This window comes from Microchirus variegatus, assembly GCF_963457635.1.
Source record: "Microchirus variegatus genome assembly, chromosome: 10".
Lineage (NCBI taxonomy): Eukaryota > Metazoa > Chordata > Actinopteri > Pleuronectiformes > Soleidae > Microchirus > Microchirus variegatus.
The window spans coordinates 16,944,491-16,972,155 of record NC_139811.1 but is presented as its reverse complement, the minus strand read 5'-3'; the positions used below and the strand labels follow the sequence as shown (position 1 = coordinate 16,972,155).

At 43.1% G+C, this 27,665-nt stretch overlaps 1 protein-coding gene across 1 annotated transcript in view; it reads right to left on the bottom strand.

The window, feature by feature from the left end:
* The window catches only part of LOC310932743 (protein sidekick-2-like), a gene marked incomplete at its 3' end in the record, with an annotated part of 89,691 nt that overhangs the window by 14,056 nt on the left and 47,970 nt on the right, over positions 1-27,665 (bottom strand). Inside the window, exons 3-30 of the mRNA XM_083896089.1 lie at positions 26,818-26,924; positions 26,451-26,598; positions 23,259-23,392; positions 18,272-18,383; positions 17,664-17,854; positions 17,351-17,434; positions 17,015-17,209; positions 16,417-16,533; positions 16,089-16,256; positions 15,251-15,353; positions 13,502-13,678; positions 13,082-13,218; positions 12,288-12,435; positions 10,785-10,925; positions 10,239-10,420; positions 7,897-8,012; positions 7,496-7,691; positions 7,288-7,386; positions 5,860-6,051; positions 5,532-5,653; positions 5,296-5,405; positions 4,828-4,978; positions 3,565-3,802; positions 3,363-3,478; positions 3,066-3,255; positions 2,463-2,561; positions 822-1,016; positions 522-723 (exon numbers count right to left, since the gene is read on the bottom strand). Of these exons, the coding sequence (XP_083752215.1) occupies positions 522-723; positions 822-1,016; positions 2,463-2,561; positions 3,066-3,255; positions 3,363-3,478; positions 3,565-3,802; positions 4,828-4,978; positions 5,296-5,405; positions 5,532-5,653; positions 5,860-6,051; positions 7,288-7,386; positions 7,496-7,691; positions 7,897-8,012; positions 10,239-10,420; positions 10,785-10,925; positions 12,288-12,435; positions 13,082-13,218; positions 13,502-13,678; positions 15,251-15,353; positions 16,089-16,256; positions 16,417-16,533; positions 17,015-17,209; positions 17,351-17,434; positions 17,664-17,854; positions 18,272-18,383; positions 23,259-23,392; positions 26,451-26,598; positions 26,818-26,924 (4,170 nt within the window). The remainder of the gene's footprint in view (positions 1-521; positions 724-821; positions 1,017-2,462; positions 2,562-3,065; positions 3,256-3,362; positions 3,479-3,564; positions 3,803-4,827; positions 4,979-5,295; positions 5,406-5,531; positions 5,654-5,859; positions 6,052-7,287; positions 7,387-7,495; positions 7,692-7,896; positions 8,013-10,238; positions 10,421-10,784; positions 10,926-12,287; positions 12,436-13,081; positions 13,219-13,501; positions 13,679-15,250; positions 15,354-16,088; positions 16,257-16,416; positions 16,534-17,014; positions 17,210-17,350; positions 17,435-17,663; positions 17,855-18,271; positions 18,384-23,258; positions 23,393-26,450; positions 26,599-26,817; positions 26,925-27,665) is intronic.

The window sequence follows — 27,665 nt, the reverse complement described above, 5'->3', positions numbered from 1 at the left end:
TTTTTCCTCAACTCTTTCCTCTCTGGTGAAAAAGACGCCGGTTTCTGCAAAAGAGCAAGTGAAATTACCGTAATAACCACACGTTGGTTTACAGTAATGCAACGTACACTTGTGCAAACTTTGCATAAATTGTGAATGATCACTGAAACAGGCAATAACATGAAAAGTGAAAAAGCGCTCGATCTCCTGTGTATTCCACAGTGTTTGCTGCATGACGTCCAGTTACCACTGAGTCTACTGTAAATCACTAGCTATAGCGATAGCTATAACCTCCAGTGTAACCCCTCCCCCCCCTATAAAACATCAGAGTGAGTAACGAAATATTCTGCTTTTTCATTTTACTGTGTGTAATCATCACTAACTGATCACAACAACTCATTGCTGAGTGCACCGTTGCTCTGCTACTGAAGCTCTCACTGGCAGCAATTGCCATGATTCCACACTGCTTCATGACCTCATCAAACGAGGTCTTATGTAATTGTTTTAAATGCAGCGAGTTTCAAGAGTGGATTTATATTTACCTGTCCACCATGTAGGCGTGCATCTCATGGCTCACAGATGCAGATTGGACAGTCCAGTTGCTGTCTGGCAGCTCTCTGTACTGGACTGTATAGTAACGAACGGGGGACAGGCCATCGCTGCCCGGTTCCCATGACAACAGCACTCGGCGAGCCTGAACTTCCTCTTGAGGCACTACAGGACGACTTGTGGGTTGGGGTCGAGCTACGTTGACCGGGTGACACACACACACATATGGTCACTGGAAAACTTTGTATTTAAAGAGGAATATTTAACAAATACACTTTAGCTGCGGTGTTTACCTCTCTTTTCTGTTGTGACCACCAAAGCCTCAGCAGCCTCCCCCCAACCTTTCCGTGTCTGGGCAGTGAGGCGGTACACGTAAACCGTCTCTGGCTTCAGTCCAGTCGCCGTGTACTGCCGCGCACTGGGGCTCAGCACGTCGACAGTGGCGGCGTTGCTGTTTGAAGAGTTTCTTCTGTACGTGATCTGATAAGCTAGACAGACAAACTCATATAATACAAAGTCATGCATAACAAAGCAGGGAGCAAAGAGGAAAGATCTCCGCTGCGTTTCATCATCACAAGCGTAGCCCACAGAGAAAGTTGTCAGAGTAATAGTTTGGAGCTTTAAACATGTTGTTTAAATCAAAAGTAAAGACTTCTCTTTTTGCCTCTGTCTTTTATTAGATTTAATGTAGAACTATTCATATCCAACCCTTCACTGTAGCTGCACCGCATCCCATCTCACGCTACTCATCTTATTTTTATCTTCCTCTTTAATCTACTCTCTAAATCTTATCCTTGTATATTTTATATTGCCTTATATTTCATTTATATGTTGTCTGAATGCCTCTTATGTAGTATTAAGAGCACTTTAAACTGTCTCGTTAGGGAAAGGTACCAGACAAATAATATTGCCTTGATTTGCCTATTTTTAAGGTAATTTATTTAGAAATAGGGACAACACATATTAATGGACATACATTTGTCAGATTATATTGTAGTTTCCATCTGCAGTCCCCTGGCAGGTTGGTGAACCATCAAAAATAAAAAGACACTTAATACAACGATAACAAAGAAAGACGTTGCAACTTGATTGCACATTTCTCCGGGGTGGTATTAAATTGCAAGAATTGTTCATTGTAAGAAGAAAATAAAGATGTTGCACATTGCTCATTTAGTGTTGAAACATGTTCACAGGTTTGGGAGGATATGAGCCACTCCTTCACTTTAACCTTAAAGGTGACAAAGCTGACAGGAAGTGAAATGAAAATAATCTTTTTTTTGTCTGACACAAGGTGCTACTCAGTCTAAATTCTCAAAGTTAGGAGGTTATATTTAGGTAGAATATTGCAGTGGAATCTCTATTGTAAGTTGTTTTTTTTTTTTTTAATCTAAGGTTTTCAGTGCTTCTTAAGGAAGTGATTTAAATGATTTGAGGGTCTCCACCCCCACCAATGACCAGTTGGTAAAACAATAGCTCATATGCAAAAAGATCATAGAGTGTAAACCCATCATGGTGGCTCTATTAATGAGCAACTTTCAAATGTGTCTAAAAATGTAAAGATTAAACTTGATTGTTTGATATGGCTCTTAAACTAGAGTCAAAAATCCCACCCAAATATTTGAATTCCTTGACAACATTTAATTATTCTCCTCCAATGCAGATATTAGAACGCGTGTTGTTGTTTTTTTTATATATTCAGTGAGAGCCAGTGTTGAACATGTGTCAGAGCTGATGAGAGTGCAACAGTATAGCAAGTTCAGCATTTTTACTTTATTCGATTGTTTATGTACAGTGAGAATAAGATAAGTCCCAGTATAGATCCTTGAAGGACTCCTACTGGGCAATCTATGTAAGGAGATCTGACTTAGACTTAGATATGTATGCCAATCATTTATTTTGACCGTTGGAGGAAAGTCTGTATATTGTTTACTCACCAAGGATAATTCCATTGGGCTGTGCAGGAGGCTGCCAGATGAGCCTGACTGATGTGGTTCTGACTTCGGGGAAGAGGATGCCGACTGGAGGTCCTGGCACTGTCGCACATCAAAACACCAAAATACTATTTGTCACATACAGCCTTTTATAAAAAAAACTAAAACTAAAAATAACAAAAAAAATACAAGATAAACGAGTGAACTGCTTTTCCACTGTGTCTTTCATAAACTGTATAAAATCCACCTGCTGGACTGCACTAACTGTGAGTTACACTGGTGGCCACTTATGTGCTGAGCTTTATTATCTCTTTAACTCTAAATAGGAACATAAGCTACAAAATGTAGATCATGCTCGACTGAAGAAGAACTGGAACTAGAAACCGAGACCACGAACTCACCAGGAAAATGTTTACTGATGTTATAAGTCAAGTAAAACAGAGGCTAATTTTCCCATAGACTTCTATTCAGACAGATTAACCAGCCGTGTCACCCCCTGGTGGCTAAATGCTACTTTCGTCGTACTTCTTGGCTTCAGTTTTCCAATCGAACCTCTACATCCCTTTCCATATAAAGTCTATGGTTTCAGTGAGTGGGTCTGTTTACCGTCATCCAGCGTCCGCTCGAGAATGGACGGTGAGCTACTTCTTCCATCTCCAATCCGTGTGAATGCAAGGACCTGGATCTCATACAGGACGTACTTGCCCAGACTGCTCAGCTGGACACTGTGGCTGGTGTTGCCGTCCACTGTCCAGAAGTCGGGAGCTTTGTCTGAGTCCTTTTCTTTAAACACAACCTGAGAGACAAAGAGTTGAATGTTGGAAAAGATAACATTTCATGCTCTTGACTTTGCTTTACAGCCATGGCTGGATTACTATGACTGTTGTGGATCACTAGATTGACCTTATAGCCCAAGATGAGTCCATTACGGTCAGCTGAGGGGACTTCTCCCCACCGGACCAGGATGCTGCTAGAGGTGGTGGCAAAGGCTGACACATTGGTGGGACCACTGGAGGGCACTGCAGAGGGAGGTGAAGGTCAAAGTTTAGAACACTTTAAATATATCTCTCTGGTTTTTAAAGTGTGTATGTATTCCCTTCCTCACCAGACTCCCTGGTCCTGCCATGGACTGGTGGGCCCCAAGGTCCTGATCCAATACCATTGATGGCCTGAACTCTGACCTCATACTCGGTCCACTCCTCCAGGTCCTCAATGGTGAACTCCCTCTCCAGCCTGTCCATGATGACATGGGAAAGAACTCCCCCTTTAGACCCAGCTTTGGAGTATTGGACCCGGTAGCCAACCAGATCTGGATTCCCGTTGTACTCCCATTCTGGAAGAGGCTGAGAGAAACTAATTATAATCTCCACAGTTCATAAAATAATAACAGCACCCTGATCTATTAACATAAGCCTATAAGAATAAAAAAGATGATTAGATGTACTCATTTACTCTATATAACACTGATACACGTAATTGAACATCATATGCGTGCGCCCTAATGCAAAATGTACTGTTTTTTTCTTAACATTAACCCGGACTTGATTCAGGTCTTCAAGACCTCCGAGGCAATAGCGATTAAGCGGATCGCAAAATTTTACTACAGCTTTTGAGAGGAGACACCGTCACGATCAAGCTACTCCATTAATTTGCCGCGCTGTGTCACGCAGCTGACACCACGCAGCCGTAAAATCCAGGTAACGTGTACCATTTTTTAATCCTGCAGGAGCTGCGGGAACATTCTGCTGCTGTCTCGCACGGCCTGGCACAGCTCACTGATTATAATGGACAGATGTGGCAAAGAATACATTCGGCCAAATACAAATGCAGAAGGCGAGAATAAAAACCGAACAGAGTGCACCTCTCCAAAATATTATCAGTGCAATCTGTATTCATCACGCAGCAGCTGCAAGAGAACGACTGAGCAGAATACAACAGGATGGAATAAGCAGCATTGTCATGCACAAAAGAATACATAGAAATAGTGTGATAAAGTCTAATTTGAGGTTCTTTGACACATTTGACAATACTTCAAATGAACCGACGAGAGAAACGTATCACCCCATTTACAGATTTTAATTAAATGTGTTTTTTAATCGGGAAATTAATACCCAAGTTATATTTAGCATTCAAATTGCATGTAAAGGGAGTTTCGTGAGCACGAACGTCCACCATACCAATGAGAGGGTCAAAAAAAAAGAAGAAATAAGTCATGCATTATGCATGCTAAAGCTCTGGATAATTTACATCATGCACGTCCATTTGTCTAAATCCAAACCCAGACATACATATTTAAATCTAATGAAAATCTCATAACACAAACTTCTACACAGTCAGACCTAATGTGCAACGAGCTGTGACAACTCACCACCCAGCGAAGCCACAGGCTGGTCTCACTGGCGGTGCGAAGGGTGACATTAGCGGGGGAGATGTCAGGAGGAGCCTGCAGGGTCTGGATCTTCCTGGAGGGCTGACTGGGCAAACTGGTGCCCACGATGTTCACCTGACGCATTCGAAACCTGGGGGGAGAGGAAAAACCCCCGCTGTCGTAAAACCAGCTTTCATTGTTTAATCTCAATGAGATGGTAATATGAGAAAGGATTAGATTAGTTTACATTAGATTAGATTAAAATAGGTTGGATGAAACTTTAATGGTGACCAAGGGGAAAACAGGTCATTGCACTGGCAGAGAATGGGATTTATGTGGGAAGATTAAAAAAAATAAAAAAATAAAAAAATAAGTTCAGTGGCACACACACAGCACTTTCATGGATTGATGTTATTTTAATTACATATTATATTCATTATACATGTGTAAATTGCTGTGTGTGCTCACCTGTAGAAAGTATAAGGGTTTAGATCCTGGACCTCCAGGATTCTAGCATCAGGTTCATTAGCCAGCTGATGAACCGTCAGCCATTCTTCATTCTCTCCTATTATGCCAATCTGAAATAAACAGAGAGGGAGCTATGTGAGTAACTAAATCAATTAAACAACTAAGCTATTCAAACGGGTGAGCAATATTAAAACATTACGTTCTAATTATATTAAAGTAGATGCAAAGCGTCTAACCTGAGCTTCAACCTGCCAACGGGAAATGGATGTCTTGCCATCATAACCGGGTTTGAATTGCAAAGTGACGGAGCGAGGGCCAATGTTGGAGATGGCTAAATTAGTGGGAGGACCGGGCAACTCTGTCGAAGAGAAAAGACAAATTAAAAAGACATCCAAAAGCACTGCAGCTGTTGGAAATACTTAATAGAAATCTGTTGAGTCACAGGAGGTGAAACGACTAATTTAAAATCCATCTAACATAGTCAGCGGATATTTCCGCTAATTAAAGCTAAATCGAATTTTTAACTTCAAGTCAAATGGCTCTCATGCTCATTTGACAACTGACCGGGTGGAACACCGGAGGAGATGGTGGAGGCAGAGAGCTGACCCTGGCCCTTGGAGGTCATGGCTGCTACCTGGATGGTGTAGGTGGTGAGGGCGGTAAGACCTGTCACCTTATACTCCTGAGTCAGGTTGGGCAAATAATGGGTCACTCGAGTATTGGTCCTGTTGAACTCCTCCCAGGAGATACGATAGCCTGGAAGAAAAGTCAAATCCCAAACGTAGTAGTCAACATGGTGTCGTCAAGCGACGGGTATAAAAACACATGCAGCTCAAGTAGTATACAGGCACGAGAGGGGAATCTAGACTCACGAGAGCAGAGGTCTCAAACTCGAGGCTCGTGGGCCAAATGCCGCCACTCAATTTATTTCATGCGGCCCGCCCCTTAAAGACATATTGTAGACTTTTTCTCCAAGTTTTCTAATGTCTGTGACATGCTTTGGTCAAAATACCATAAGGATGAACCACATGCAGTTCAATCACCTTGCCAAAACAGAGCTGTTCAGAACGCTCGGTTTAGTAGTATGTCTTTAAAACAAAAAAAATGAAACCAGGAAATAACATCAGCCACAGAGGCTACTGGGAGCTAACAGCAGTTAGCATTTGGAAAAGTGATCATTTGCAGGCTCTAGCAGACACATTGTCGTCATATATAACATGTATCCACTGGACAGATAAATCCTCTGAGGCTGGAAGTTTGTGTAGAACTCTGTGCTGCACTGTGGAGCCAAGAATAGAACTTTTCGCAGACTTCCTGTTTTAAGGACAAAGCGGAGATCCGCGAGACAACAATTCCAGGAATTTAGAGCATTGTGACGTCCTAATGAGCGCGGCAGTCAACATTGCATGTTTTATCTCCTGTACTTAGACTGAGGAGCACCACAAAAACATAAGTGAGTCGTCTTTTTTCACACTTTGCCGACTGATAGGAGAGTCCCAAATATAAGGACTTAAATGATTAAAAAGTTGATTTTGCATAATGTCCCCTTTAATATAAAGTTATTTCTGATATTTGTAGATTCATTTTGCATCAAAATGATGTCTTTTTTGTGAACTTTATATCATTCCATATCAAAACACTTTTTCCTGTGAATTCTGTAAAAATATTGACAAAATTGGATTATAATTTTAAGCTCATATCACCCACCTGTGGTGAGCAGACCAGACTAGATGCTCATTAGCCTTAAGGGCATTTGACTTTGAGATCACTGAGTCTAACTCTGGTCTGAATGAAGGTGTACAGCTGTAGCTCAACATCCAAACACATTATCTGGTTGTGTTAGTCTGACTAAGTGTGGATTAATATGCTAACAGTCCAGTTTTCGTCAGACTAACACAATAACTCGGTTTTTGTTAATGTCATGTAAACTTACTGACAGTAACAGCCTTGTGACAACAACGCTGTGCACATATTTACATCTTTAATAGATACCTGTGAGTAAACCGTTTTTTTCCTGTGGCTCCTTCCAGCTGACTTTTAGCGAGGTGTCCAAGATGTCAGTGAAACTGAGGTGTCCCACAGGACCAGGGGCTTTAAAAAAAAAAAGACAATAATTAACAAAAAGATCAGACTGACACATAATTATCTCATGTTTTTTTTCTGCACCAACCACACAATATCCTGGAAGAGAATAACTCACTATCCTCGTGGGTGCGTAACCGCTGATGCGAGCTGCGGGGCCCGTCTCCTGGGGTAGTAAAGCACAACACTGACGTGTAGTACTCTGTGAATTTTTTCAGGCCAGAGGTGTAGCCGACATGAATGCTATCCTGGAAGTTGGGGCGCACCGTAACCATGGCGACCTCATTAGCATGACCGGGTTCCCATGCCAACAGCTGGAGATGACGTGAGAAAGCACAGTTTGAAAAAAAAAGTATTTTTGTAATGTTTTACTTATTAACTTACTCTTCTCCACACATTCTCGGCATACAAACTCTACAAGTTTATGAAAACTACTTGTGACTTCATTTTGATGACAGACTGCCCTTTTACCTCTGACCACTAGAGTGCACTGGTTGACAGGTGGGGGCTGCTGCTCACCTTATATCCTTGGTTGATTCCATTGATAAACTGAGGGCTCGGAGCACTCCAGGTAAAACGCACTGTGGTGGAGTTGACAGGCTCGGCTTGTACATTTCCTGGTGGCACAGTGGGCACTGATCCAGAGCAAGGACAAAGATATGAGAAAGTTAGAGAGAGGGGGGTGGTGGAGGGAGGACAGTCAGTCAGAGAAGGGTGGGGGACTGAAAGACAACTAGTGATGAGATGGGAAAGAAAAAGAAAAAAAAAATTCAATTCACACAGCCTCATTTAGAGTGTGAGAACCAGGCTAAAGCAGCTTTTTTTTTTTCTTTTAGCTCATTTGTGGAGGGAAGAATATGCCAATCAAACAGGGTGTGAGAGCAGTTGCCTCAGGCGGTTTCCAGGTGCTGCCTGCAGCAGTTTGTTTGAAGTGAGCAGTGCCATTCTGATGTAACGCCGGAAAACAGTCAGGGAGTCACACAATAATGACGCTGATTGGCCGGGGTTTGGTCTCCCAAAAAACCTGCGTCGTCCTTGATCCTGTTTGAACGTATTTAAATTCCAATCATGGATCGCTCTCGTGCCTTTAATGGTGTGAGTGATGGAGACGTCTAATTAATGAGAGCTGAGCTTAACAACACAAATGCCGTGTTCACTGCCACTTTTCACTGAGTGTGACTGGGGTGATGAAATAATAATTATTTTTTGCAAGGGAAGCCAGACGGAGGTAAAATGGTGATGTTTGCCATTCCTTGCAGGTTTTTTTTGCAGGAAGTTTTGCTGATTGAATGCAAAAGAAAAAAAAATATTTGCAGTTCTTCTTCTTCAATGCGATTATAATAAATGGTTAGTTTACTTGCAGATGCGGCAGTCTCTAATTTGGACTCAATCATTTGTCACTTTGTTGATCAATCAGGCATCAAAGATAGCGGCAGTATGCTGAAGATTTTAATATTTATATGCATGCAAGACGGAATCCACTGCTAAAGTATTTTGTAATTATTCAACCGAATGAAACTGACAGAAACAGAATAACAAAAAAGCATTTTAGACTGACAAAAAGACAAATATATATATATATATAGATATAATTAAACGTATAAATGAACTTACACTTGTAACCAATTGACAGACAAAATACCCGCCTCTCTTAATGACTGCATCGGCACAGGGAGTTCAAAAGTGCAGGAGGAAACACTCACTTTTCTTACAAGTGCTCTTGAGAATATGTAGTGAGTCTGGTGTAGAGGATCTCTGTTCGTGAGCTGGATTCAACATGACGGGGATTCTGAGATATGTGAGTGTGTTAAGCCTTACAAAGCTTTAGATACAAGTTAAAGGAAATGGTAGCGAGCACACTACAGCTAAACCAGGAGATGTCCTTTTTTTGTTGTAAAAGTGAAGCTGCAGCATTTTTAAAACTGTAATCTATGAACTGACCTTTGTTTAGGAAAGCCAGGGAAGAGAAAATGATCCAATCCTCCTCCAATAAAAAAAATTGATTAACCTTTTAAAATGCTGATGCATTAGTTATAGCCTATTTAGGCAATAAAGCTTTTAAATGGGTGGTGTGTAACAAAAGTGCATTGATTTCATGTAAATGTGGCTTTCCTAGACAGACTAATACAATCCCTTGTTGTCATAACTCAGAATTTGATCGTAACCCAGATGGCGCAGTCACATCCTCTGAAGATTTAGAGGAGACGATGGAAAATGGGAGAACATAAGGTGTGGAAATCTAGACGGAAATGCGTCGCTGTGACACTGTGTAAAGTTCACAATATGTCTTCTAATTATATTACTCAGCATGAGCAAAGGCAGCTTGCTCCAGCAACAAGATATGTCACAAGTCAGACACACATCATCACCTGGTGATTCATGTGCCGAAGCAGTTAAATGTGTGCACAGAGAAGCTGCCGATGTCTCAAGGCTTGAAGTGTGTTGTCGTCAGGGGAAAAAACGAGGAGACAAAAATAAGTGACATGATTCAGATCAGGGAATTAAAACAGTAAAAGAAAGGAAAACAAAAGAAAGGTGGTGAAGCTATTGGCTCAATGTCTGCACATTATTTGCTCTTGAGTACTGTGGCATTTAATGAAAGATTAAACCGCATAGGAAAAAATGAGCCGTGCTGGAAGGTAAATAGCACTTATATGGCTGTGGACCTCTGCTGTTGTCTTAGCAATCTGTGTGAATCACCCTTTCAAGATAAGCTATGCATGCAAAATGGAGCACTATATATATATACGGCTCTTAATGTCATTCACAGGTTTTAAAGTGCAGCTTTAATATCGACAGATCCATCGCGATGAGGCTGCGGGTAATAAATAGTATTTAGGGAAACCCAATTAGCTCCTCACCTCCTTGCAGGGTCCATTCAGTGACTTTGTGACTGTACGTGCCTCTGCCAGCTCCATTATAGGCCGCTACCTCAATCTCATAGTTGGTCCAGATGATGAGGTCCTCCAGGAGCAGACTGGTCTGGTCTGGGTTGGTGATGTTTTTCATCTGGCAATCCACTGGAAGCCCAGACAGGCAGTACCTGGCAACACAGGGAGTAATTGACAGATAGAAGAATTGGGACTCACACACACACACACACACACTAAAATCGCACAGACAATACAAATATATTTAAACACATAGTCCCTCAATAATTAAAAAAAAAAGAAGAGGGGGAAGCAACGAGAGGTGAGCAGTTACAAAAAGAGAGGTGACAACAGATGAATAGGGAGGAGAGAGGAAGGCATTTAATTGACACCAATTATTCCATTGCAGCGGTGAGTGAGAATGAAGCGAAATGGAGAAACAAGAAAAGGAGCTGACATAACAGTTATTATCACATTTGAATAGACAGGCACCTACCCATTGCAAAGAAATGAGGCAGTTTGTCATGGTCTTCTTACCTGACAATGTAGCCCTGGAGTGGACCATTCTGATGGCTCTCCGGGGGTGGCTGCCATTGGATAATGATGGACTGGTTGGTGCGTCCACTCGCGAGCACTGTTTGAGGGGGGGCACTGGGAGGCTCTTCGGGGAGAGTTAGTCTAAGCGCAGGCGAAGGAAGTGAAAGGGAGAGTGCGATGATAAAAGAGACAAAGTGTGAAGCTATGCATTAATTATCGTGACTTTCGCATATTTCTATCACATTACATCATCGACATCGAATCATAGTTAACTCCACTTTTTTTTTTTTTTTCCTCCACCATACAGAAAAGTTGGGGCTGCGTCTTTGTCCAAAACATACTCTATAACACTGTCCACGGAGAGACATCTTGCAGTGGCATAACAAGGATCAAAGAGGCATTGGTAAAAAATGGAGCAGCAGCACAATAGAGAGACAGTGTGAGCGAGAGAAAGATATAAAAGAACAAGAAAGAGAGATTGAGGCAGACTTTTCCCTTAAGTCAATTTAAGATGACATCTTGATTTCTTCCCAGTGCAGCAGAGCACTGCTCTGGAGGAGATAAAGCTGAGTGTTTAGGATCAAAGAGGTGTGCCGGAGAGATGCCTCAGAGAAGCCCTGTACTCTCACTGACACTCAGTCACCCTCCTGTGGTGTACACTTGTCTGGGCACATTCACACAGAAACTCAGGTCTGCGGATGAGTGTGCGGTTCAAAAGGTGCACGGTCGGTAGCGACAGCTTTCATTTTGCGGGGGAGTTTCTCGTTGCTGGTGTCCAAAAAAAATATATTTAAAAAAGCAGAAAACGGGGCTGGGTTTGATGGCGAAAAAGGGTTCACGTGGCTGTGATGAGCCAGGAACGATTATGACCTTTTCATCTCGCAGTCAAGAGAATTCCCTTCCTCTGCCTCTTTCAAAAGCCTCTCTGTAGTTCAGTCATGAAGTTCAGCAGAGACAGTTAATGTGAGGGTAAGAGACGGCGCCGGGTCAGCACACAAATCAAGTCTTCACAAAGTGCAATTTCAGCTCATTCGCAGTTTTATCTTGAAAACGCCTGTCCCGAAAAAACTGGCTCGTCTCCTGCACTGTGAGAGGAGTGACGGCCAAAATGTGGATGGACTTCATCGGAAATAATCATTAATAATTTTTTTTTTTTCTCAGAGCAGGGTGGAACAGGTTGTTCTAGGGTTTTGAAGGTCCACAAAGTTATGTGTGGCCAGTGTACATATTATGAAAACAGAGCCTGACTTGCATTTTAGTATTCAGTAGATGTAGTGCAGGGTTTCTCAATCCTGGTCCTGGGGAGCCACTGTCCTGCATGTTTTAGACGTTTCACACCTGATTCAAATGGTCAAGCTCATCAGTTATTTCTACTGAAGCCTGATAATGATCCATTTATTAGAATCAGCTGTGTTGGAGCAGGGAAACACCTAAAAACATGCAGGACAGTGGCTCCCCAGGACCAGGAGTTGAGACGCCCTGATGTCGTGCATCAGTACCCACCGGTCAGTCTCTTTGCTGAACTGGCCCCTGCCCACATCGTTGACAGCGCACAGGCGGAACTGATACGAGCGCGCCGGGATGAGGCCACCAACAGTGACTCCTGTGGACTCGGGCTCAATGTTAGCGAGCAGCACCGTCCACGGAGCATCTGAGAAAACACACAGAAAGCTGTGAGCAACAGTGAGCGCATGGTAAATGACCTTGTAAGAGCCTTAACATTTTTCTTGATACAAATCACTTTGTAAATGATTCTTTCCAACTATTATTGCACACCATTTTCTGTAATAATATTGCAGCCACTAAAAAGAACAGGTCATTTATTTTGTGTACTCCCTCTCTAAATATCAGATTGAAATTCAATTACCCCAACAAAAAAAAAAACAGATCCCATCTGCATTCTCTGTTCATTTTCCTCTTAATGATCTGTCATCTTCTCTGTTAGCGTGAGCTTCTTTGAGAAATGGCTGACAATTCACTCTCCACGGGTGAGCGTTCACATTTCTTTGATTTTATCAAATGAGAGGAAGATAGCGAGGAGTATTGGACATCAACACAATTCGGCTCCCCTGATCATTCATGAGGAAGGTGAGGCAATTAAGTTTTAGCCACTGCAGAGATAAGAGCTGCCAAAAAATGTGACTTAATAGCAGAGGGGAGCAAATGAGCGCTTCAAGGGGAATGGCAGCAAAGTCACAACATTTCCTTGAAAATGACAATGAAATGCATCCATTTTGAATATTTTGCATCGACAGTAACAGCGCTGCTTTGTCAGTGCTGAACACGAAAACACTCACTGTTTTCCGAGACTTCTAGGATGTAGCGGATGAGGGGGCTGTTTCCGTCGAAGGCCGGGGCCCACGTGAGGTTGATGGCCCTCTTCTCTGTGGTGCTCAGAACCGCTATTGGGTTTTCGGGCGCATGGGGCAGTTGCCTGCATTGAAATGTATGTGAGTGAGCGGAGGAGGGAGGAAAAAAAGTGATAAAGGCAAATACAATCAGACAAGAGAGGCAGCAAATAACCGAGTTAAACAGCCACACTGAGAGAGCCCTGCATTGTAAATATTGGAGGGGTTTGATAGATCGTAAAAAGGAGAAAAGTGATAAACCACAACAGTGAAGAAAACACCCATCCATCATGTCCTCCCTGGTCAGATGTAAATAAGAGAAAAAAAATACAGATAAGACAGGGGGAGACATGAGGAAAATAAGCAGACCTGACTCTGAGGTGGGCGCTGTGGGAGTCGTTGCCGCCGACCGATGTCACCCTGCAGGTGTATGTTCCGATGTCACCCGACCACGTCTGGGAGATGTGCAGCGTCCCGTCGGGATCGAGCCGCAGGCGAGGCGACGTGTTCACGTCAATCACCGAGCCGCTCTTCTCCCAAACATGCCTACAGTAGAGGTGTGTACGTGTGAGTGTTAACATGGACACACACACACAAACGCACACTGTATCTCCTGGTGTTGCGTCAGTAAATCGTTTTTTTTTTTTTGCTTTGTGTCAGGTTCATGGACCAAAATAATAGAAGGTGCTGACATGGATGAAAAGGCATCTGAGGCTGATGGTTTGGAATCTGAAAACTGTTTCTCACTGTCACACACACACACACAGTAAGGAACCTCTCCTCAGTGCATTTCTCTCCCTGTCACAAACCTCCACATACACATACACATACACATGCACATGCACATACAGTATGCATGCACACACTGTGGCTGTGATTAATTGCCACTTTTTCGAGCTCTCCAGCTAATCTCCACTGTGTTGTGTTTAATTAAAGGCGCTGTCTGAAGTTATTATGCTGTTTACATATTCATCTGTTTACCCCGCGATCTGATCAATGCGATGGGCCCACAGGTGACAGGCACTCTAATCACTGGGCTCCATAGACATAATTCCAGTCCCTCTAAGACAGATGCATGTGCGCACACTCTATCACGCTCAAGACTGACTGAGAAGCGAGGAAAAGTGATGGCCTCATTCGTCAGTCTGACTCAGAAAAGCGTCAAACTTTTTGCCATGGGAGAATGTGACGGCATAAACACAACAAGGTCCCTCACATTTTACAATTGCATGTGTTTAAAGGACCCTATTTCTACAAGTTAAAGTAGTTCCCTGGTGTCCTAATAAACATGTGTGTGACATGCTTTAGTCACCCTGACGAAACAGCCCTGTTCAAAAAGCTCGGTTTTCAGTGCCTGTCTCTTTAAATGCAAATGAGACACAGAAAACTACGTCAGTGTCACTGAGGCTCCGGGAGCTAACAGCGGTTAGCATTTGAAAAAGCGATCTTTTACCGACTCTATCCGGCACATTGCGTCATATATAAAATGTATCCACTGGACACGTAAATCCTCTGAGGCTGGAAGTTTGTGTAGAACTCCGTGCTGCACTGTGCAGCCAAGAAAAGAACACTTTGCAGACTTCCGCTCTTCCGGATACTATTGCCTTCGACTGCACTCTCGCGTTTTTTAGGGAAAAAGCAGAGTTCTCCGAAACAACAAGTCCAGCAATGTCTCATTGTGATGTAGCAAGGTCGCAGAAGTCAATATCGCGGGTTTTATCTCCTGTACTTAGACTGAGGAGGACCGCAATGTCCCAAATATAAGTATGACAATGATTCAAAAGTTGATTTTGCACAATAGGTCTCCTTTAAGACAATTTCATTTTCATTTCATTCACCAACAATATAAGCACACCTGAGCAAAAATAACTCAAAATGTTAAAATCAAATTGAATATGTGGAATTTGGAAATAATGTCACAGTTCAAAGTTCACTCGGCTCATTTTTATGAACAAAAAGGAAAATAAAAAACAGTCTATTTTGTGATTTCTGCAGAATTATTGCTGCTTTATATCACTACTAAAATGTGATATAAAATGAATCATAACAAAACAAAAGAAGACAAAAAAACAAACACATAAAAAAAAAAAAAAAATCATATAGATTTATCACCATTACCTAACAGTGACACTGGGATCATTGGTCACACCACAGGTCATAACAGCCTTGGTTCCTTTGATGACACTTTGGTCTTGCGGTGGTTTGGTGATGCGCGTTCGTGCTGCGAAACACAAACAGAATTTGTTATTCCGCCGTTGTGCAATGGAGGAGAAAATGCTTGACTTGGTCTCTCTCGTCTTTTAATGAATGTCTCTCTGAAAGAGGCAGAATCTTGTTGTGTGCCGCGAGGCTCTCGAGAGCTGGACGCGAGAGTTAATGGGAAAAAAAATGAATAAATACACTTAGTGACTCATTTGACTATGCACTCACCAGCCACATTATGAGGCACACCTGTTCAACTGCTTGTTAAGGCCAATCAGCCAATCACATGGCAGCAACTCAACTGCATTCAGGCATGTATACATTATATGTTCAAGATGACATGGTGAAGCTCAAAGTAAGTGTCAGAATAGGGAAGAAAGGTGATTTAAATTATTTTTGGCATGGCAGACAGGCGCTGGTCTGAGTATTTCAGAAAGTGCTGATCTCCGGGCTTTTGACGCAATCTTTCAACAAGCCCTGGGGTTTACAGCGAATCACCCGAAAATGAGAAAAATATCAAGTGAGCAGCAGATCGCTGGGTGAAAATGTCTCATTGAAGGAGCGAAACAGCACGTCAAACCTGAAAGCAAATTGGCTACAGGACAACAACAGGTGCCACTTGTGTTCCTTGTACCTAAGTGGCCTGTGGGTAAATAGTCATCCTGGACGGTGTGTTTTAGCTCGGTGGTGCTAGATGAGGTGCAAAAATAAACACAGTGAGTAAATCAATGCCCCCCGCTTCTGTTACACTTACCCCAGACCACTAGATCGGACGAAGCCTCATCGATGCCTCTGGAGTTACTGGCCATGCACGTGTACGTACCAGCGTCGGACAAGTGAGAGGGACTGATGAGCAGGCTGCCCGACTCAAGCAGCGTGAACCTGGGCATCTGCACTGAGCCACTGGCCAAGACACGTTCACCTGCATCGAAGGGAGAAGTGATTGATGGCTAGATTGAAGGTATTGGAGAAATGTCAGGGGAAAACAAACTGGGGGGAGGGGGGGTGGGGCTTGATTGGTAGTGCTAGTAAAGAATCCAAATGGAGAATAATGAACCACTCCCCCACAGAACGTCACACACCTTTCTGCCAGGTGATGGCCGGCCGTGGAGCTCCTGACGTCTCGCAGTGCAGGATGACTGACATGCTGTCAATCACGGCGGAGTCAGAAGGACCGGTGGTGATATTTGGAGCGATACCTGAGAGGGGAGGGGTCAGACACACACACACAGGGAGAGAGAGAGAGTGAGAGAGGTGATAATGAGAGACATAAACAGCCTTCTCTCGAATAATAAAGCAGATGGCAGCTGAGAGCTTAATAGTTTTGACAAAACTGGCGGATGTCAGGTCTCATTTTCGGTGGCAATTGTGAGGCATCCCTGACAAGGGGCCTCCGTCTATCTCTGCCTCTCCTGCACATTCACTGATTCATAAATAGTCAATAATGTCTCAAGCATCCAAGGTGACAAATCTGTCACTGCAAAGAGATACACAGATAGAAGGGTGTAGGAGGCAAGTCAGAGAGAGATGGAGGGGTGGCGGGGGGGAGAAAAGAGGATTAAAAATGAGAACAGAGGAGCAGCAGATACAAGAATAAAAAAAGAGGGAAGAAAGCGGGGAAGATGAGAAAAGTAAAGCGGCAGACATGCAAGCTTTGAACAATGTTCAAGGGTGACATACTGGTAACAGCGAGGTAGGTGTTCGTCTGGATCTCTCCTGCAAGATTGCGGGCAAAGCACTGAAACATCCCGGTGTCGTCTGGCAGGAGACCGTTGATCTGTAGACTGCCTCCCACCAACACCCTGTACCTGGGGATCCTCACCGGACTGATGGGCACTGCATCTTTATACCACACTATGTCTGGCGGTGGTGTGCCTGCAAAAGGGGGAGGAGGGAGACACGATTTATTCCCCCCCGCCCTTGTCATTGAGACCCTCTTTTTATTCCTTAATGCTTTCTTGCACTTTCAAACATGCAGTAGCTCACAGCAAAGAAAACAAAACAACCATCACTAACCTCGAGCCTGACAGGGGATATCCACCACCTTTTCCATTTCTGCACTGATGTGACTCGGTGGCTCTTTGACAAACAGAGGAAACTCTGTTTGAAAGACAAAGATAGTGGTTCATTAATGCCTTTAAAAACAACTCACGTCATCTTTTTTTTTTCCCCCTCCGGTGAATGCGCATTTGCACCACTATAGATAACAACATCAACTCAATTACCACAGTATAACATGATAAATGCTCTCTCTATATAGGGAAGGCGTGCTGATGGAGCATTGGGATTATTTATAATTTAGATTTGTCTCTGTGTGAGTTTTATTTACCAAGAACATGCAAGAAGGCCCCAGCAGTGATGGAAGGGATGCTGCTACTGCGGAGCGACGCCTCGCACTCGTAGTAGCCGCTATCGCTGACTGCTGGCATACTGATTACCAACCGGCGGCCAAAATCTCGGATCCCTCTGCTGACCACAACCCCGTCTTTCCTCCACGTAATGCTCATTTTGACGAGGGGTCTGAAAGTTGAAAAGAGGGAAAAAAGAGTGCAAGAGACAGGGAAGCGTGGTTTTTAATACAGATTCCTATTCTGTTTCAAGGTTAAAAAAGCATTGAGGGAGCAATGGGATACATCTGTCATTCTGATTAAGTCTTTGAATTGGAGATAATAGTCAGAATTCAGGGCTGGGATTGTGTGAGAACAGAGTGAAAGCCTTGAATCAAAGGGAAGAATGGAGAAGAGGTACAAAATGAAAGATGTGCAAAACATTGTCCTATCATGTTCAAACAAAGGATTTCAAGACTCATTTACATCACAAAAATATCACATCTGTAGGTGAGAGGAGGCGGGGGTGTAGTGACACTGTGTGGACGCCTGTATTAGGGTTTCTCTCTCTCCTCTGTATCAATGACTGAATGAAAATATATAAATGTACCTTGCATTGGCGACACATTCCATGACGGCTTCATTTCGCCCCACTGTGACGCTGGTGTTCTTGGGGGGGATGATGATCGCGGGGGCGATGGGGTCCACGGGTCCTCCAACATCTATCACGCGTGGAAGCAAATGGAGGTAGATGAAAAAATCAATTAACGACATGCAGACCTCAGACTGAGCCTGTGGATCTGCCTGACGCGGCTGAACTGAACATGACTGGCGTCGCACAGAGCCTGTCAATCTGTCACTTTCACCTGCAGGTAGCCGACACGCAATAACCCAGCTATTAACACCCCCCCCCGTCTTTACTTTAGACCGTGGTCCTAAAGCATACAGCATTTCCTCAGTAGCGTTTTAACCCAGGTGTTAGAAGCCATTATGTGGCATAATTGAGACAAACAGAAAAGGCGAATAAATGTAGCCCCATCACTCACTGGTTTCACGGAGCCTCCAGCCAACCATCGATTCCCTGCCCTCAATCAGTGATCTCTCTCTGAATCTGATCTCATTTTTCCCCACCTCCCCAGAGTATGACTGTGTGCCTGCGCCCTTATATGTGTAATTGCGTATATTGCATATCTGTGTGTTCATTTGTGGGTTGCCCCTTTGATAGAGCAGGTTAACAGTGCCCCTAATCTCGTTTTTATCATCACTATTGTCACGTTGTGCCACCTCATTGTTAATCGTGCCCTTTACAAATCATCCGACAGTTTGGTGGAATCTCAGCAGCGTAATGAGAAAGCGTTTTTCCACGAACCCTGCATGAACGTCGCGTTATTGCCGTTTGCCTCTGCTGTACTTTTGATTACTTCATTCAATCACCGCGCGTCCCATGATGTTTCATCACATTTGTGCAAACGCACTTTTGCTTTACTCAATAACTTGTCAACGTTTTTTTTTTTTCTTTTTCAACGTTCTTGAAATTGGATCCATTAGTGTACATTCTGTCTACAATATGAGAGGTTAAGCGGTGGATATGGCTTCACAATTACTTAGATTTTTTTAGTAAATCAAGATTCCTAGATCGGGCAACATGTTTGGTGTTGCTGGTTAGCGCTCTCGCCTTTGCAGCAAATGACCCGGGTAAGAGACTGCATGGAGTTTGCATGTTCTCCCCATGTGTGCGTGGGTTTTCTCTGGGTTCTCCGGCTTTCTCCCACAGTCCAAAAACATGCAGATTTGAGGATTAGGTGAATTGGTCACTCTAAATTGACCGTAGGTGTGACCATGACTGGTTGTTTGTCTCTGTGATGGACTGGCACACTGTCCAGGGTGTACCCCGCCTATGGCCCTATGTCAGCTGAGATTGGCACCAGCGACCCTCATGTGGAGGACAAAGCAGTAGAAGATGAGTTAGGAAATCCCTAACCCTAAAGTCAATTTAGAGTCTAATCCCCAAATCTGCATTTTTTTGAACTGGGTGCACATACGTGGAGAACATGCAGACTCCATACAGACTTGTTCTGACCGGGTCGCGAACCTGGGTCTTCTTGCTACAAAGACAAGAGTAGCTTCAAGCACAAATCAAACAAAACAAGGTCAAACACAAAGGTTTCTTGTTCCAAACAGATGATTATTAATGACCAGAACCCATGTGCTCTATAACGACTTCCATCTGCTGTGTTTGAAGTTTAATTTAGAGACAATCAGACTGGTCAACAATAAAAAAATACAAGAGATGGTCAATTTATCTTGATGAATGCACTTGTACTTCAACTAAATCTATCCTCCAGTAGGCATTTTCCGAAGTGAAACATCTGTATTCTTTTTTTTTGTATTTCCTGAATGGGTTTGTATTTTTAGATTTGTCAGTATTTTTAGTCTTCACTATTCCACGATAAACTGTATCATGGTGCACTATTGCTTGTTCCATTGCTTGCCTTGAATGGTCCTCTGGGAAACATATAAAGCATTGTGAACCGAAGTCAAGTGGAGATACCAAGGTAATAATACACATATTGATGGGATTGGATTTGTGCCAAATAAAACGGAGAAAAAAAATACCAAAAAAAATATGAATGCGAGAGAGACTTATCTCAAATGAAGGGAAATAAAACACAAGTAAAACTCACAACTTGCAACAACTGCAATACCATCTCGGGAGCATTATTGACACAATTATTAATTAGCCGAGATGAGTCAATCCACATTGAACAGCTCACTTTTAAGTCATGAGAAGACTCCACAAATGTAACAAAGACAACATTAAACAGGCTGCAACGATTTGCTGAAGTCCAGAGGATTTAAGCAGAGCAATCACTTTGAAGTTATTGGCTAAAAGCTAGTGAGGGAGATTGTGTAGGAAGTTTGAAAGTTTAATTTAAGTGATCAAAAGGTGCATTTACAGAGAAAGGGAAGAATTAAAATATCACAAATGTCCATTTTCCACCAAGAAGAGCATGAGATGACAAAAAAGTGAAGTCGTCAGTTGTTTCATTAACGCAATTTTTGAGGCATCATCGTGTTCACCGAATGTTTTACAGGTTTGTGTGAAATAAACAAGCAAATAACCTGCAAAAGAAAAAAAATCCATTTGACTTGTGTCAATTAACTAGTTTTTTTATTTTTCAGAGGACATGATGGGTTCTTGGGCAGACACTAATTCATGTATTGCAGTTCATAAACTCTCATTGTAGAGAATACCTCAAGTGTGTAATCTCCTAATTAAAAGGGGAAGGTAAACAGCGCGGTGACCTGCATCACAAATTCACCCTGTGAATATCACCAGCGCTGCTCACACCTGTCTGTGTCCAAAGACCAAAGTCTACCCGAGTGTTTCACAGTGTGAGGAATAGAAGGGCGAAAAGTGCACACTTATTTTTACCCAATGTCCGTTTCCTTTTTACTATTAGATTTAACTTTCTCTCATTTCTATGCTCCCTCTGGAACAAGAAGCTCCTGCTGCCGCATATTTTCCCCCCGCCTCGTCTCCACAGAATTGCTAAAATGAACAAATGCAGCTGTAAAAAACCTTATTGACTTTCAGATGCAGAATGCACTTTTGTGATCCACAAGGTCAGATTCAGTGATATTCGGTATCTGGTCCCCACAGACTGCCGCGTCATGCGTTCTGAGCACTGAATTACAAACAGAGTATTAACGATATGATGGGCAGATGCCGGAGCGAGCGGGAAAAGCTGGGATATTAAAGCTGAGCGGCTCCAAAATGAACAGGTTAAGAAAAAAACCCCCCACCAGATAAATAATACAAATCATAAGGGATCTCTTTTGCGAAATGATTTATAATATGTGGTATAAAGTGGTATTACACAGTCAATATTAGCCTCAGAGCCAGTTAGTTGTAAAATGCATTCTAATACTTGGTTTTACTGCACAAATACTGACTTTTCCACATGAAAGTAAGCAACAGCAGGTGGAACAATTTGGTTTTGTTGGAAAGTGGTGGTAGTGGGTGGCAGGACGAGGAAGCATCAGCTTTCGGCTAAACCCAAATGTTTTGACAGGACGCCCATGAGCGATGCCAATCTTTAGGTTGTGAACGAGGTCTGCTCATGAGAGACGTTGACCTTCTAATCCGCGCATGCTTGTGTGGGTGCGCACGCGTTTAATCGTTCTCTGTTTGTCAGTGTCATTTTCATAAATCTGCTTTTTGTGAGGCACAATTAAACTCAGCTTCCACTTTATGGGGCTGTGCATACAGTACATACGGCCAGGCGTAGAGCTGCTGCAGGAGCGCCAACCTACAACCTAAAACGCACACACCTTATAACTGTAACTCACTGCTAGAGCCAGAGGTTAGAGGGGCACTGCAGAACAAGAGGACAATTGTTGTGGATAATGGGTATGACAGAGAGGGAGGAGATAGGAGGGAGGGGGGAGTGATAGGATAGGACAGGGCAGGCCAGTGGAGGGCGCTATATCTGTTTTCCATTGTCTATAGCTGACCCTGACCTGTTGCATGAATTGCTGAGGTGAAAGATTTGAAAACCAAGGCAATCCCAAAATCTTTATTAGAAAAGCACACACACACACACATGTATATATATATATATATATATATATATATATATATTAGTGCTGTGCAAAAGGTTAACGCACGTTAACGCATGACACGTTTCCATGACGACTAACCGGAAATAGACACGTATGACTTCATGTTTACGCGCCGCGACACCGGAATCCAGGCACCGTTTACCAGCTAGCTCCGTTAGCTGCATTAAGTAGCTCCTTTTAGCGCTGTTAGCGTGCCTACAGTCGAACTGGAGCGGTCTGTTTATTAAAGGAAAAGAGCAGCGCTACAAATAACCAGCGTACCTGTATGCTGCGTATGTGTGCCTCTGTTATTAAAGGTTAGCGTTACTTTACAGACTCATGTTAACAATCCAGAGTCACGTAAACATGACGTCACACGTGTCTTTTTTCGGTAAGTCGTCATGGAAACGTGTCATGTTAATGTTGACGCCGTTGATGCGTTAACGTTTGACAGAACTAATATATATATACATATATATATGTATATTCATCTTTCATCTGTCATTTATTTATTTGTTCCAAGCAAGACACAAATACAATACAATACAATATATATATACAATATGTATATATATATGGTAGTATGTATTATGGTGTATCCATCATTATGTGAGTAATGCTCTTTCTCTCTAAATTCATTGTTGTTATATGAGTATGATGTCACTTCCTGTCTGTCTAAAATTTGTCCATGTTTTAATTGCACTAATAAAGGCCTTTTTAAGTTTTCCACAACAAGACTGTGTTGGTTTTCAAATATTTTGTATCATACTTGTGCAAAATATTTATGGCAGAGGTCCATTTCCTATTCCTTTTTCTGTTTTTCCATGTGTGCTGATACGTTGAGCATAAACCTAATATAAGGATTCGTAGCCTTTTATTACACATACGTTTTAATCTGCAACACAATCTGACACAAACAATCCGCTGGTGAGCCCTGTGCTTCACCGAGTGCACCCCAGTGTGTGTGTGTGCGTGTTGTCATGTGTACTTACCCTCCACTGTGACTGTGATGGGCAGGCTGGTTTTGTTCTCCCCGTTCTTGTCATTGACCGCCTGGGCGTAGTAACGTCCTGCATCCGGGGTCACCGTCGACAAGATGACCAGTGTGTTGTCCAGCGTGATGGCACTGAGCACACACACACACACACATGAATAAATCATAATTCTAAGGAGACTTTATTAATATTCATACATTTCCACGGCACTCACTTAACTTTCTCCGTACTTCAGTAAGGACACAAACAGCTTCAGGTTGTGTTAAATGTAGTTAAATTGAATTGGGGCCAACCCACCCCCACCCCCAATTAAACAGACATCCCCCGTCAACTTGTATGCTTTTAAAAAATTTGTCCCCGAAGCACACACCAGGCTGCGCACACATCTACACATCTACACATTAACACACAGCGCACAGACACTCTCATATCATTATACAGTGAGTAGTTGTTTCTCACAGTCAATAAATCCTAAGGGTAAACCACAGACGCACACAAACACCCACATGCATACTCATAAATTATGTCTAAAACGGAGCGCAGAACCATTTTTATGAGCACTTACATATACAAGGTACCACATTGTCTTAAAGGAATAGTTCAGAATTGATGTTGCCATTGTACCACGGCTGCTCCTAGAACCGCAAAGTTCACTGGCATTGTAATCCCTGTACAAATCCACTTGGCAACAGGAGAAAGAGATTTGCAATTTGGCCACGTTGATGTCAAACAACGAATATGTGGTTGCGTGGTTTATTGTCTGTTTGCATCTTTATGAGGACATCATTTTAAAAAGAAACTGACAGCATGTGCTACTGTGGAAAAACGTAAAACTAGTGATTGAAACAACTAACTCCTCGAGAATACATCGTAAATCAAGTGAGTAAGATAGTTCTACTATAGACTTCCATTCAGCTATTCAATATAGTCTTACTTGCGGGTTGTCCTCAAACAAGAAGACTATAGCCCTTTTTCCACTAGTGCGGAACGGCTCGCCTCGACACGGTACGGTTATTTTTGCATTTCCATTAGTGATAGTAGCTTGTACCCGGTGCTTTTTTTAGTACCTACTCTGGCGAGGTTCCAAGCGAGCTGAGCTGATACCATGCCTGACATCGTCAGACTGACCACTGATTGATTGATGTATTTTATGTCTATAGGCCTAAGGCTGGCCGATAATACAGTAACATTATGTATTGCGATATCAACAACAAACTCAGTCCCACGCCAATTACGCCAGACGACCGTAACCACCAAGCGCTTATTACTTATTATCACTAAACTTATTCTACCATCTTTGTCGTTCACACCCTCTGGATGACATGGGTTGTACGGCACGGCCAATAACATCATCTGCCGCTACATGTGAAGATACGCAGACCGTACCTCTGCAACAGTGCCGTATGAAAACAAAGCTAAACGTTACAAAGACATAACTGAGGCAGTGGCTTATCACAGAGCCAAGGACAGGCTTCCAGTCAGCATAGTTTGAGAAGTTTGGTTTCAGAAATCTCATGAACGTGCTTGACATTACTATGTTCCTCTGTGTGGTCTGAAGTTATTAAAATAAGAGGCAAGTTTAAGTGTTCAAGTTAAAACAAATAGTCGAGGGTATATAGGCTGCAAGCTCAGATGACGCTCAGTTTTATTATCTTTTTCTGCGGTATATCCACACGAACAACTGGTAACACAGCAGATCATATGAAAATCATTTCTACATTTACAATAATTGTAAGACAAAGATCACAATGAAATCCATATTTTGGTAACACCAGCCAAATATTAAAAGACCAAGTGAATAGTAAACTCACCACAAAACAACCAAACCTCAACCTCGTCATACGATAGTTTGCTTGCTCCACATTAAGAGTAATTATTATGAGCTATGGCTAAGAGAACAAATTCACCGATTCCAGTGCTACAGATTGAAATGTCTGACCTATCCCTTCAAAGTCCTTGTCTTTTTAAAACCGCTGCAGCTGAAGAACCTTGAAGGTTAGCTAAATGCGGGTTAGACTGATGGTGTTGAATGTTTGAGTGGGGGCCCTTTAAATGAGAGGTGACGCTAAACATGCAGCCAGATTAGGGCTTTTGTATCTGCCAGCATCTGTCTCAATGGTGCAGGATAAACACACGTAATACAAACACCATCACACACACACACACCTGTGGATAGAAGTGAAGACTGACACAAAGTGAGCAAAACAAGCAGCAACTGTAGAGTGTCCTGTCAGTGCCTCTCATTCTCAGAACAAAGCCTCTGCACCTCATTTTGGAGCCAGCTCTTAAACCTGCAGAATACTAACCAACTTTAGAATTGGCTGGACTTTCATGGAGATTGTTTTAGATGTTTTCCCTCAGTACGTGCATTGCGCTTCTTTTGGATTTCCTCAGGCAGACGAGACGCACGTCAATCTCTTTTCCAAGCAAAGAGCATTCAAGTCAGGCTAGAAGTCTTCATGTCAGCTGCAACATTGAGCTCGCTGCTGAATAATAAATGAGGGAGGGTGGTTTCTGAAGAGTTGTAGACTGTCTCTCTCCATTTGTCGGGATGGCGCAATAAATCTCACGTGATTACTTTCACAGCATCTCTTCAGGAAAATTGCATATCTGAACAGGCATGAATCCAAAAAAAAAAAAAAGGCAAGCACTCACACTTAGAGCATAGCCTATGCAGATACATAGTTATCCCAAGGACTCCAAATCTGGACATACAGCCTCACAAACACTCTAACCACATGCACACTCACACCCTTAACTACACTATTCCATGCAGGGGTAAGCGCTGTCAGTCAAATATATCATCAATTGAGGCCTTTTGTCCAATTTTGTCTAATTGGTTCCCCTGCTGCCTGCTCTATCTCAGTCCTTCAATCATTCCGCCTGCAAAGTCAATAGGGGCAATGTAATAACCCGCTTTATCACTGAGAGGTGATTCAATGATGAACACAGGGCCCGCGCCAATGTTCGTTCATCAACTATTCTGCTCAACTTCACTCTGTGTGGTGGGATTGGAGAAAATCTCTAAGCTGTATTGAACTTCTAAGAGTTCTCTGAAGTGAGAGATATTCCGCTTCGGCAGCTCAGTGTTTGCCAACAGCTCATGTATGAGAGCACGTTCTCAGATACACGCAGACATACAAGACACACGCAAGTAAGACACACTTGAGGTGAGCGGGGTGGACTTACATGCGGCTGCTGGAGGGAATCTTACGGCCATCTCGGAACCAGGTGATCTGCGGCTTGGGGAAGCTGTGGCTCCGTGGCACACGGATGAGAGCACCCGCACCCTGGGCGACAGTTTGAGACCGCTCACCCTCCACAAAACCACCCATGTCTGGCAGACACAAAAGAAAGTCAGCGTTGGAGAGGAAGCCAAGGAAAGTTAGACAAAAAGAAAAATGAATGCTTGCAGGGGACAATGTTGGAAACACATACCAGCAACAAAGACGAAAAAATTAGAAAAATGTCATTGTAAACACCTTATGTACCCTTTTCAACAGAGTGATTCATTCAAAGGCTTTCTATCAGAACTAGGTATGTAAGAAACACTTACAGGCAACCTGCACTGCGGTGCTGCACTGCATAATCGCACCCACCCGATTCCTCACGATGCAACGGTAGTTGCCGGCGTGCGAGCGGTCCAGTGAGGTGATCAGGTACCTAATGAGCATGAAGTTTCATGAGTCATCATCAGCGTAAAACACACACACACACAAACAGTGATATTTATCATGCCGGCACTTTCATTCTCAAGACGATGTTTCACCTAAAACACAGCTTAAATGGCAAAGCACTTAGCTGCCAGACATAATGTGCTCCAAAGTCTGTGATTGACAGGGCGCAGACACAAAAAAAGTACTTTGTCATCTTCAATCTTCAGTCAGTTGAGTCAAATCAAACGAGCACCTATCACATGTTACATGCCATACAGCTCCATATCTCCCCTGACGTGCATTCACATTAAATGGTGCGTGTGAAATACCAGCGAGATAACCTCAGAGCTGAGTCGCCTGTAATTGGTTTGCTACGGCCACTTAGGAGTGTGTAGTCTGCCCTGTATGTTCCCACTGCACTGCAACTCGGGTGTGGATGTGTGTGTGGCATGGGGGTGAAGAAGAGGTGGTGATGGTGGTGGTGGTGGTAGGATTGGGGGAGCTGGGGGTCTGATTAAATGGATTCCAGTTCTCCTCTTTGATCAGGGCTGGTGAAGAATAACAAGCAGAGGAGGGCTGGCCTGCGAGGCAGACACACAGACGAAGCCATGTGAGAGCACAGCCAAATGTGGAGGAGAGAGGAAGCAGAAGAGGAGGACAGAGAGGAGAGAAGATGTAAGAGAGGGGAGGAAGACAGATAGGGAAGGAAAGGTCTGTAAAAGAGGGGCAGTGGAGAGTTGGTGGACAA